General features: G+C 50.3%; 4 protein-coding genes across 4 annotated transcripts; all 4 read left to right on the top strand.

The window, feature by feature from the left end:
- Positions 1-95: 95 nt before the first annotated feature.
- On the top strand, positions 96-1,092 carry Aud_006168 (electron transfer flavoprotein subunit beta/FixA family protein; the record flags this gene model as incomplete). Its single annotated transcript, XM_043291074.1, has 3 exons — positions 96-146; positions 311-959; positions 1,010-1,092. 3 exons carry the CDS (start codon positions 96-98, stop codon positions 1,090-1,092), a joined length of 783 nt encoding a protein of 260 aa, XP_043147009.1.
- A 3,121-nt stretch (positions 1,093-4,213) lies between these two features.
- Positions 4,214-6,220, top strand: Aud_006167 (lipid-binding SYLF domain-containing protein; the record flags this gene model as incomplete). Its single annotated transcript, XM_043291073.1, has 1 exon — positions 4,214-6,220. The coding sequence occupies one exon, from the start codon at positions 4,214-4,216 to the stop codon at positions 6,218-6,220; it is 2,007 nt and encodes a 668-aa protein (XP_043147008.1).
- A 1,016-nt stretch (positions 6,221-7,236) lies between these two features.
- Aud_006166 (putative poly(ADP)-ribose polymerase PARP) lies at positions 7,237-9,533 on the top strand (the record flags this gene model as incomplete). The annotated part of the gene is made up of 6 exons (XM_043291072.1): positions 7,237-7,303; positions 7,375-7,488; positions 7,538-7,894; positions 7,947-8,783; positions 8,834-8,916; positions 8,967-9,533. The coding sequence occupies 6 exons, from the start codon at positions 7,237-7,239 to the stop codon at positions 9,531-9,533; spliced, it is 2,025 nt and encodes a 674-aa protein (XP_043147007.1).
- An 823-nt stretch (positions 9,534-10,356) lies between these two features.
- On the top strand, positions 10,357-12,233 carry cp1 (putative carboxypeptidase S1; the record flags this gene model as incomplete). The annotated part of the gene is made up of 2 exons (XM_043291071.1): positions 10,357-10,497; positions 10,545-12,233. The coding sequence occupies 2 exons, from the start codon at positions 10,357-10,359 to the stop codon at positions 12,231-12,233; spliced, it is 1,830 nt and encodes a 609-aa protein (XP_043147006.1).
- Positions 12,234-12,864: the final 631 nt, after the last annotated feature.

The following is a 12,864-nucleotide window of genomic DNA, read 5'->3' as shown; positions in this document are numbered from 1 at the left end:
TGAGTCTCTTCCGACTTGCAATTCTACTTTTCTTTCCCAATTATCGGGTCTTCTGTCTCACACCATTGAGTGGTAGTTTTCTTTTCAAATTCACAATGAGCGGATTGCGGATTCTAGTCCCTGTGAAGAGGGTGATCGACTACGCGGTGAGTTGCATTTTCCCTGGAATACTCCGTTCTCGGTGAAGAGTCAGAGCTCCGAGGCTACGGCCGGACCTGAAGACAATGCATCAATGACTCTATACCATGACATCCGAGGATTATCCATGCGTAGCAGTAATTCTGAAGTGATTCTAATAATCTCTCGAAAGATCAAACCCCGAATCAACAAGACCCAGACCGGCGTCGAAACCGCCGGCGTCAAGCACTCCCTCAACCCCTTCGATGAGCTCTCGATCGAGGAGGCCGTCCGCCTCCGCGAGCGCAAAGGCCCCCTGAAAGTCGAAAACATCCTCGCGCTCTCCGCTGGCGGAGCCAAGTGCGTCGATACGCTCCGGACAGCCATGGCCATGGGCGCGGACCGGGCCTTCCACGTCGAGGTCCCCGAAAGCAACGACGGGGGCATGGAGCCGCTGACCGTGGCGAAGCTGCTGCAGGCGGTGGTGAAGAAGGAGAACATTAACCTGGTGCTTCTGGGGAAGCAGGCGATTGACGGTGACCAGGGGCAGACGGGCCAGATGCTGGCGGGTCTGCTGGGGTGGCCTCAGGCGACGCAGGCGAGCAAGGTCGAGATCAAGGACGATAAGGGAACGGTGGAGGTGACTCACGAGGTGGATGGTGGTGTCGAGACGCTCCGGGCTCAGTTGCCTCTGGTTATTACGACGGATCTGCGGTTGAATGAGCCTCGGTATGCTAGTCTGCCGAACATCATGAAGGCGAAGAAGAAGCCTCTTGAGAAGAAGAAGCTGGAGGATTTCGGGGTTGAGGATAAGCGGCGGTTGAAGACGCTCAAGGTTACTGGTAGGTTTCTTCTTCTCGATGTAATGCACAGTGGATGCTGACTATGACAGAACCTCCTGCGCGCCAGGGCGGCGGTAAGGTGGAGGATGTTGACGGTCTGATCGGCAAGCTGAAGGAGCTCGGTGCGCTGTGATTGTGATTTCAATCGTGTAAATGAGCCTGACGTATGCTTGATCTGTATGCATATTCTTTATGATTAGACTTACTACGGGGACTAGCCAGAGCTAGATCTACTTTTGACAGAACAACACCATGACTCGGAAACTTGCAGCTGCTACATTGTAGGACTACAACCGAAATTGAAACCCGGCACTGAATTCAATACCACATGAACCCAGGTGATAGATCTCATGTATATTTTGATGTCGGGTGTCCTCCGTTCGCATGGATCATGCGAACATCTTAGCGTGCGATAGTGTTAAGCATAGCCGGCAGACGGCAACTTTCGTCCTCTCGTGGTCACAGACTCCATCCCCTGCTCAGAGTTTACACTTATCTACTGCTCTTTACAAAAATCGTACTGTTGATGTGTACTGCTAGAAAGTGATACATCACGATAGACGTCTCGTGAGGCTAGTCTTGTGCCGGCCGAAATGAGTTGAGGTATCTCGACCGATCGATTAGCGGTCTGTGTTCTCCATCCCGAATCGGGATTTGTGGACGTACTCCGTACGATTTTGCTAGTCGTATTGGGGCCTATGTCTTACAGTAGTTTGTTTCAGTTGATGACCCAGGAAATAGGTTATGGATATGAAGTGGCTTTAGGCATGGAGTACGCTAATCTAGGTAGATCCCTGAAGCGATGGATACATAATACACGCCATATTGTGGCGATTCGCGAAAAAAGTGGACGATCTAGTTAGTTTATCGATCCGTGGACGAAAGCTAATGTGTGTCATCTATCACATTTGAGATTCCAGACTAGGATCATGGAAGGTTTGCATATCCTGGCTTGCAGGAGTAGGAGATTAAAGACGGGATAAATTAATTGCTTTCTTTATTGTATCTAGTTGTTGGGATTGCCATTGAATGATGCTCTGCGTAGGCCGTATATGGTTGGCTGGGGGCGTATCATTGATCATTTGTGGAAGATACTCGGAGAACCAGATTGACGAGATTTGGAACTGGCTTTTGTGTTTAAATCTCAATTGCCAGTGTATCTCAACAGTGACAGAGTCTCTCGAACACACCGATGAAAGAACTCCACACGAGAATGTGCAGGTGAAGACAACGAGACTTGACAATCGTGCAGGTTGATGGTTGACTCCTTCTGACAGCGGACGCATCGAGCTCAGGGACGCAGACAAGAATGAATTATCACAGCTTAATGGCAAGAAAGCTTCGGAATGCGGAACTATTGACTGGACTACCGTACAGACGGCAAACTAGCTACTGCGTGGGCTTCTGGGGCCTGTCATGAAACCAAGGGATAAATTGAAGCTTTGTCCTGCGGTGGATCGAACGCAAAGGGATTCATGATCGATCCATCATTTATTTGATTCGCAACAAGGTTAAAATAATCTATACAGTAATAATATGGGATAGTCTGGTGTATACTCCGTATCTACATAGAGTAAACAGATAATGGAGTGGTTGGGGCCGAAGGGATGGCGGTATTGGAGCTGTCATATGTGCCTAACACAGTAGTGGGCGTCAGGAATGCAGGGAGAAATTTTCCCTTTGGCTATTTTCGATGGGGGAATGGAATAGTCAAACTCTGTCAATGGGGCGATTTCAGAGAGTTGGAGACTATCCTTGGGCGCAGACCGATGGATAGAAGAAAAGAAGAGAATCAAGTTGGCTAGAAAGTATGAAAATCTAGACCAAGACATTAGTGATCATTGCAATCAGTGGTTCAGTTCCAGGTACATCCATGAATCATGTATTCAACTTGACGTGCTCGACGACGATGGATTCCATGCGGTATAGGGTGAGTTTTCTGTGGTAGAAAGGAGGGAAAGAAAAGAATGTCGTTTGTTCTTGTAGACAAACACATTGTCATAGTCAATAATCAGACAGAAATGGACAGAGTACAGCATGTAACTACCGTACCTAAACAGCGGTAGTAGTACCTTAGCACTTACAAATACTCCTCATTAGTGATCCATCCGGCGTCGCCGATCGCTAAGCCTTACCAATATACTTAAGTTAGCTTCCTACTAGTCCAGAAAACAACTAGGTTCGTCCCATGATGACGCCCAGGTGAAGTTGATGATGATGATGATGATGACATCCATCACTTGCACTTCCATTTCCACTTTCCCATTCCCATTATTTTCTTCTTCCTATCGCCTGCTATTTCTGCTTTTTTCTCCAGGTCCAGCCTTGGCGCCACTTTGGGTTCCAACTATCCTTTTCCGATCCAGCCGCGCCTTAGTTGTCCCTGGTTTTTCTAATTAGGTACTTATATGGACTATCAGGTTTAAATATTGACGACTATTATGTACGACCATGAACTATGATGAATGAGACGAATAACACTTATAATGATATATGACCATACTCCCTCCTCATTCCTTTATACTTGATTCCTTGAAGGTCTTCACTATTAGCCTGATATAGGTAGGAGCATCAAGTTCCTACAGGGCCTCCCTTGTCTCCTTCGCCTGCATACCTTGCTCGCCCTCAAGGTATTATTGAACCTCATCCCCATCTTCCGTTCATCCCCGTCGGATTGTTTCTGGTCCCTTCTTTATTTATTATTTATCTATTATTTTCTTCTGTTGCTCCTGGGTTATTGGGCAGGTAAGTTTGGGCCTCTTCCCTTGTTCTCCCGTTCCATGGTTACTCTTCCTCTCTTTTCCTCAGACCTTCATCTTGCGACGGCATCGCCACTCTCTTCCGGCCGTTGAACACGGATAGCGCGGAGTGACCAGTGACTAATATTTTTCCTTCTCTCATGTAGCTCAGCGCATTCATATACATAATACAGTTCAGCGCCCTTGATTTCACCATTAGTTCAATTTGTCTCCTACCTTTGTTTTAACCTTAGCTGCATTCCAAAGCTTGTTTGGCAAGCATACCTCGGCTGCGGCAATATACGACACTATACCTAATTCCTCCGCCTTTTTACATTCCATTGTCATTTACGGGCAATTCTCGTGGCGCATATTTACCGTTCCCGTCGCGATTTGACGGTTTTGGATTTCTGATCTGAAAATATAGAGTTGGCGCCTTCTCACGCTCAAGGGACGTGGTCCTGTCCGTGCGAGGGCTGTAAATTCGGCTCATAGGGCTCCCAAATAGTCGTCACAATGGCCCCCTCAGTTTGGGAAAGGGCCAAGGTGGGCGGCAAGAAGGGATTCGACAAGGCATGGAATACGGTCGATAAACTAGGGGCGCCGGTGAATCGTTTGTCGAATCGCGTTGGAGCGGAGGCCTTCTGGCCCATGACTCTCGACAAAGAAAGCGACAAAGCAGCTCGCATCCTGCGCAGCTTCTGCAAAGATGGTTTCTATACCACAGAAGATTCAGAGCGGAACGGTACGGACAGCGATGGGAAGATCAACCGTCCCAAGGGTAAGCAGCGAGTGATCAAGAAGATTCCCGCGCCAGTGATCCAGCGTGCAGCGGGCCTCGCCATCTTCACGACAATGCGAACGGGTTTATGGCTGAGCGGTTCGGGTGGAAGTGGTGTGCTTTTGGCTCGCATTCCCGAAACAGGCGAATGGAGTCCACCCTCCGGTATCATGCTGCACACCGCTGGTATCGGTTTCCTGGCCGGGGTGGACATTTATGATTGCGTGGTCGTTATCAACACCTTTGAGGCGCTGGAGGCATTCAAGAAAGTGCGGTGTACTCTTGGAGGAGAGGTCAGCGCCGCGGCTGGTCCCTTCGGGCTCGGAGGTGTCCTGGAGTCGGAGGTTCACAAGCGACAGGCACCCATCTGGACATATATGAAGAGCCGGGGTCTATACGCTGGCGTCCAGGTGGACGGGACGATCATCATTGAACGCACAGACGAAAATGAGCGATTCTATGGCGAAAGGATATCCGTCACCGACATTCTGGCCGGCAAAGCGAAGCGGCCACCAAAGTCCATCAAGACCCTCATCCAGACGATTAAGGCCGCACAAGGTGACAGCGATGTGGAGGAGAATTGGATTCCTCCCCCCGGACAGACGCCGGGCGACGTCGAAGTTCAGCCAGCGACTCCGTTCGGAGTCCCTGATCCTGATGACCCGGATCCATTCGGGGTAAAGGCTCTGGAAGCCGAAGGCTTATTCATCCGCGAAGCCGGGACCCGATCGCGACCGTCGCAAGATGTCTTTGAATTCAAACCGAGTCCTCATAGTCCCATCTATTCCACCTTTCGACGGAGTTTGGATAGCTCCCCACGCAGCAGTTGGAGAGCGAGCGTTCAGAGCCATGCCAGTGTGGATCGAGGGACGCAGACCGACGTGGCCCCTTTTACTGCCTCTACGTCAATCAGCCGCGCTTCATCAAGGAGCACCCGTGCAGATCGTATCGAGCGCAGTCCGTGGGACGCAGAGGACGGCTGGGATACCGTGATACCGGAGCGGCCGGCGCATCTCACCCGACATCGAGAATACGACAGTGATCAGGACTCCGTGGACGATGACTATGAGGTCCACGAGGTCAGCAGTGCTACCGTCTCCAAGCGTGAGAGCACCACTCCGTCTTCCCCTGTGTCCATTGAGGACACAACCGCTCCTCCAGAGCTGAAACGTCATTCGCCCACATTCACCCGAGCCCGGCTGGTCACCATTCCCAAGCGCTTGCCTCCTGCTCTACCACCCCGAAATCCTCATCGGGACCCAGTTTCACTGTCACAATCGACACCTACTTCTCCAACTTCCTCCACTTCCTCCTCTCCAGACGGCAGACGATCCGTGGCGTCCCACCCTGATAACTCAACTATAAATGTCTTTGCCCAGCTTCCTCTCCACCCTAACAATTACTCCTCGTCGAGTCTCCTGTCGAAAGAGACTCCTCAATCGCACAACCAGGTGTCCGCTGAGAAAGACGAATTCCACTCTGTTGCAAGCGCTCAAGCATCGGACGATGAAGCCGAACCTGATACCGCGACCGTCAATGGCCTTTCTAATGAAGGTTCTCATGAAGAAGTCATTTCTGACTTGACTCAGAGTGACCCCACAGCTTTGGAAGCATCAGAACCAGTCTCCAAGACCGAAGCGCAGGAGTCTGCTCCCAAGCCTGAACACGCGACTTTGGAAGAGGCAAAGTCTGTGTCCGAAAATGGAACCCACAGAGCTTTGGAGCCCACTCAAAGCGTGTAAGACATTTGTTGGGAAACTTCTGTTAATATCATTGTCTTCCTCTTTCAGTACTCACTGTATATAGACCTTCTCCTATCTCGTCATTCTTGCATGATTGTTAGTTTGGACAGGCGCATGCGTGATTGACTTCTGTCTGCTACCGGCATTCATTACTTGTCTTGTCCGATCTTCTGGAGTGTCTTCTTCTTGGTTCTTTTTGCCTTCTTAGCGTCCTGGCATTTGGGAGGATGGGCGTCATGGTTAGTTGGTTGTTAAGTAGAGCATTTCTCGACCAGAACAGAAAGCTTCTGAAGTTTGAAAATTTGACTTAATGTCTTATTATGATCTGGAGGTAGTTCCTAGAAGACTTCAGTGTCTCACAATAATAGACCACGAGGAACATATGATTCTCACCTGGTTAGATTCAAATCTTCTCACGGGAAAGACAGGAACGAAGACAGACTCAAGACTGATATTGAAGACTCTACCCCTGAGCTCTCTGACGCCAGTCCTGAAACGGAAGTTTGAATGAGCCATGAGACAATTGTTGGTGTCGCCTTGCCGTGCCAACACAAGCATTGTATTAGCAAAACCAGAAGTTAGACAATACTATTCATTATCCACACAAGGATTACTGATACTCCACTGTTCAATTCGTTTAGATTCTGGCAGCCAGTGGATCAGCTTTGATCATTCCCCAGACTAAATCCACTAAGAGTGCTAGACCCCTTTTCTGCCTGAAATGGTGTCTGCTGGAGCAGGCAGCAGCCCGCATTGGCGCCTGGATCGTCAGGCCGCTACTTACTAGTTACGGGGTCGGAGTGTGATAAATAGAACCACACAGCACCACGAAGAGGACGCTCGTATTGCCTTCTCAATTCTTCATCTTCGTCGTTTTTAATTTGTTTGTAGCACTGATAAGTTACTGCGTGGTCTGTGACCATTTCATACCTTTTCGATTCATTCCGCAGAGCTCAACTATATCCTTGTTTACTTCCATTGCTTGCATACGGAGGACATCTCGCACTATCTTCTCAATGGCACCACGAACATTCAAAAAAGCCGTCATCGCCGTAAGCGGGACGTTCCCGGGCTACAAGCAAGGTACGCCGTGCCTCGCACCGCCTGACCGACTGTAACGACGACAGGGCTAACTATCTCGGATTCGCCAACAGCCGATCTGAAGGCTATCGTCGAGGGACAAGGCGCTACATTCACCTCTACAGTCTCAGAGGGCTGCACACATCTAATCACAACGCAGAAGGAGGCCGAAAAGGGGACGGTGAAGTGTAAGTTGTCCCCGCTGTCTGTAATCACAGCGTTTGCTGATAAGCGCAGACAAGCAAGCGCGTAATGTTCCTGGGTGCGAAGTTGTCTCTTTGGAATGGCTGTTGGACTCACAGAAGGCCGGGAAACCACTTGCTTCAAAGACGTATCTTTTGACTTCTGGAGCTGCGTCCGTGGAACAGGATCAGAATGGAGGTGCTAGCACTAGTGCTACTGCTACTGGCGCTACCACTGCTTCCAAGACGAACAAGAGGAAGCTTGCTGATGCGAATGCTGATGCCGCGGATGGCGCAGCGGATGTGAATGGCGATAGCAATGGCGATGAAGCGAATAAGAAACAGAAGGATGCGCAGAAGGCCAGTGCCAAGTCTCTGAATGTTCCTGTTGACGAAGGATGCACGATGCCTGGTATGTACTTGCTAGGAGAATGGTGGTTATTGGTTGTGGCTAATTGGCATAGGGTCGGTCTTTATTGAAGACTCCGGGCTGATCTGGGATGCGACGCTGAACCAGACGAATTCCGCGAATAACAACAACAAGTTCTACCGGATTCAGCTGTTGGCTGATACCTCCGGGACAACCTACAAGACGTGGACGCGATGGGGCCGTGTCGGCGAGTTTGGATCGTGCGCACTGCTGGGTGATGGGACGTTGCAGAGAGCAAAGGCCGAGTTTGAGAAGAAGTTCAAAGACAAGACGGGTCTGAAGTGGGAGGATCGGCTGAGCACGCCTAAATCCAACAAGTACACCTTCATCGAGCGTAACTATGAAGAGTCGGACGATGAAGACGACAACGCGGGCAAGATGGATGTTGACGAAAAGGGCGATAAGAAACCAGTCGAGAGTACCCTGCCTCAGGCAGTGCAGAACCTTTTAACCTTTATCTTTAACCAGCAGCACTTCCTGTCTACTATGGCGTCCATGTCGTACGACGCACAAAAGCTGCCTTTGGGCAAGCTGAGCAAGCGGACCTTGACGACCGGATTCCAGATTCTGAAAGATCTGTCTGAACTCGTGACCAATCCTACCCTGGCAAGCTCGAGATACAACACTACGTTCCAGGATGCCGCGCAGGATCTCAGCAATCGTTACTTCACCACCATTCCGCATGTGTTCGGTCGCAATCGGCCTCCTGTTCTGGCTACAGATCAGCAGATCAAGACCGAGGTTGATCTGCTGGAAGCACTGACCGACATGGGTGTTGCCAACGAAATCATGAAGGAGTCTCGGGATGCCGAGATGATGAACCAGCTAGATCGCCAGTACCAGGGCCTGGGCATGCAGGAAATGACTCCACGTAAGTCTGCCGCATCCGTATCCTCTTCTGACAAAAGCTGACTCCTGTAGTGAACCGTTCCTCCGCTGAATTCCGTGAACTCGAAGCCTACCTGAACAATTCTCGCGGCTCGACGCACCATCTTCGCTACAGCGTGAGTATCACCCCTCAAAACCAAAATCTCAGGATACTCACAGCAAACAGGTCATCAACATCTTCCGCATTGAGCGCAAAGGGGAAGAGGATCGATTCAAGTCTTGGTGTTATTCGAATCGAACGAACAGCAACCGCCGTCTTCTCTGGCACGGATCCCGCAGTACCAATTTCGGTGGTATCCTAAGCCAGGGTCTTCGCATTGCACCACCCGAGGCCCCCATGTCAGGATATATGTTCGGCAAGGGCGTCTATTTCGCCGACATGTCAAGCAAATCGGCAAACTACTGTGTGCCCTACAACAGCGCCAACATGGGTCTGCTGCTCCTCTGCGATGTCGAGCTTGGAAACCCCATGTTCGAGCAGTATCAGGCCAACTTCAATGCAGGAACGGATGCGAAAGCCCAAGGCAAGATCGCGACGCTCGGAAAAGGGCAGACTGTCCCGGCGGGATGGAAGGATGCAGAATGCCTCCATCCGACGCTCGCAAGGGTACAGATGCCGGATGTGTCCAAGTCTACGATGTTTGGCAATGGTAGTCTGATGTATAATGAGTACATTGTGTATGATGTTGCGCAGATTCGGCAGAGGTACCTTTTCCATGTCCATATGAGCTGATGGGCTTTCTTGTTTTGGGTTGTGATTCTTTCCTTTCGGTCATGGCTCGGAGTTGGAGTGGCTGAGGCGTTTGTGGTCGCATAGCGATGGACTGGATTGCTTTCTTCTTTCGAAGACTTAGCTTTAGATTCCGCCGGGCAAAATGAGTTGAATTAATGCTTGCGAATAATACAATTGGGTCAATAGCTCAATTCCAGAGATAATCTAACCAAAGTCCTCTGCAGACCATCTTGGCGGTAGACTGCTTGGAGAAAGAGGGGGGGTGTTGCCCAGGACCAATGTTCTGAAGGGATAGCGGATGAGTAAAGTGACATTGATTGGTTCCTGCGCATGTAAATTTGTCCTCATACTTGTAGAAACCTTGCATGATGTAGATATTCTCTTATCATGTCTCGGCATGTAGGTAGGGCTATATATTTGACTCAGCGGGGAGATATGCATTAGTTAACTGTAACCCTGGACAAGAGTCTTTGCCGGTTTGGCATCCTCTATAGTCTGCAACAACATCACGGACTCTAAACAACTCCAATTCAATTGACAATGAAATAGCAGGGCTGACTGGAATATTGATCGCGGAATGCAGCTGATCAGCGACTATTAACCTCGGTAGTGTTCTTGTTGGTGTAAATTCTGGGGCCTGGGACTATTGTTATCGCAGCTCCACTGTTTGTTGTTATGTTACATCGTCTTCCACGAACCAATCAACAGTCACGATCAGCATGGCTGCTTATGACTCGATCAGATCCCCATTTGAAGCGCTCCTTCGCCTTCGTTGATGTTGTTCTTATTCCAATGTTTATTCAGACGGGTCGAGAGGCGTATCATGTTATCCCTTGTACCCCTTCTATCTGTGACCGCTGGTCTCACGTTGACCGCGGCAGCACAGTATTTCCCTCCCACACCAGAGGGTCTCAAGGTCGTGCATTCGAAGCACCAGGAGGGCGTAAAGATTTCGTACAAAGAGGTATGATGCTTTACCTAGCCTATGAAAAAAAAATCTAACTGATCTAGCCTGGTATTTGTGAAACCACCCCGGGTGTCAAATCGTACTCTGGCTATGTGCATCTGCCGCCCGGCACGCTGAACGACGTTGATGTCGACCAGCAATACCCCATCAACACTTTCTTCTGGTTCTTCGAGTCGCGCAATGATCCCGTTAATGCACCGCTGGCCATCTGGATGAACGGCGGGCCCGGCAGCTCGTCCATGATCGGACTGCTGCAGGAAAATGGCCCTTGCCTTGTTAACGCTGACTCCAACTCAACGGAGATCAACCCCTGGTCATGGAACAACTACGTCAACATGCTGTACATTGACCAGCCGAACCAGGTCGGGTTCAGCTATGATGTCCCTACGAACGGGACCTATAATCAGCTCACCAGTGCGTGGAATGTCTCCGCATTCCCGGATGGTAAAGTGCCGGAGCAGAACAATACATTGTATGTGGGCACGTTTCCCAGTATGAATCAGACGACTACGGCGAATACGACAGAGAATGCGGCACGGTCGCTCTGGCACTTTGCGCAGACATGGTTCTCCGAATTCCCCGAGTACAAGCCGCAGGATGATCGAGTGAGTATCTGGACTGAGTCTTACGGTGGGCGCTACGGGCCGTCGTTCACTGCGTTCTTTCAAGAACAGAATGAGAAGATTGAATGTGGCATGTTACCAGATGAGTATCATTACATTCACCTGGACACTCTGGGAATTATCAATGGGTGCGTGGATCTCTTGACGCAAGCTCCGTTCTACCCCGCTATGGCGTACAACAATACCTACGGCATCGAGGCGATCAACAAAACCGTCTACGAAAGGTCAATGAATGCGTGGAGTAAGCCTGGTGGCTGCAAGGATTTGATAGTTGAGTGCCGGGAGCTAGCGACCCAGGGAGATCCCACCATGTCCGGGCGCAATGAGACGGTCAACAAGGCCTGTCAAAAGGCGAACGACTACTGCAGCAACCAGGTGGAGGGTCCCTACACACTCTTCTCCGGCCGTGGCTACTACGATATCGCGCACTTTGAACCAGATCCATTTCCGCCACCCTACTTCCAAGGCTTCCTGAACCAGAACTGGGTGCAAGCCGCGCTGGGGGTGCCCGTCAACTTCTCCATCTCAGTGGACAGCTCATACAACGCCTTCGGATCGACGGGCGATTACCCGCGCTCCGATGTTCACGGGTACCTCGAGGATCTCGCGTATGTCCTCGACTCGGGGATCAAGGTGGCGCTCGTCTACGGGGACCGGGACTACGCATGTCCCTGGAACGGCGGCGAAGAGGTAAGTCTGCGAGTCGACTATGCCGATTCGGATTCGTTCCAAGCGGCCGGCTACGCCCCGGTCCAGACCAACTCGTCGTACATTGGGGGCCGTGTGCGGCAGTACGGCAACTTTTCATTCACGCGTGTCTTCGAAGCAGGCCATGAGGTGCCAGCGTACCAACCCCAAACAGCATATGAGATCTTCCACAGAGCTTTGTTTAACCATGACATTGCGACGGGAAAGGTGTCACTGCTGCAGAATGCCACCTACGCGAGTGAGGGGCCATCGTCGACGTGGGAGATCAAGAACGAGGTACCTGAGAGCCCGGAGCCGATATGTTATATCCAGTCACTGCGGAGTACTTGTACCGATGAGCAGATCCAGAGCGTGGTCAACGGGACAGCTTTGATTAAAGATGGGATAGTTGTGGAGAAATAAGTGGATATTTACAAGGCATGTGGATATGACATACCTTATGTAGATACCGGGTATACTTCGTGGATATATGGTGCTTCATCAACCCCGCATAGGCAGTTCCGCCACAATCCGGTTTCTTGAACTGCAACAAGCACTTGACAGTCGATATATTTAGAACACATGGCTTAGCTAGGCTATACTCTATTGCTACTATTGCTTCAAGTGATTGGCGTTCCCTGAAACCGACTTGATATCATACATTGACCAATCGAAGCTTCTCGAACATTCTATACCTCAGGCGGGGAACTGGGCCATCAACGTCACACGTCACTCCCCTCAGCGATTCAAGATAACCGGGCCATCAGCCCAACCACTTCTCTCCCTCTCTTCCTGTCAACAGTTCTCTCAAACAAACGTATTAAGGTGGCTTTGTACTGTGCATATATTCGTAACTCATAATCGAACTGTTCGCCGTTGACTAACGACAATCGTGCAACTGCAACAAACTACAAGCCTCATCTTATCGCCAAGAGGAATCTTCTACGTCATTCGAGATTCCCCTTCAGCCTACACCAGTCTTCTCCTCCACAACGCAATACGCACTATCGCATGACGGGTGCAATTGTGCCTGATTATTTTCCCTTGGTCTAAT

This window comes from Aspergillus udagawae, assembly GCF_001078395.1.
Source record: "Aspergillus udagawae IFM 46973 DNA, scaffold_4, whole genome shotgun sequence".
Classification (NCBI taxonomy): domain Eukaryota; kingdom Fungi; phylum Ascomycota; class Eurotiomycetes; order Eurotiales; family Aspergillaceae; genus Aspergillus; species Aspergillus udagawae.
This window is presented reverse-complemented; position numbering and strand designations above follow the sequence as displayed.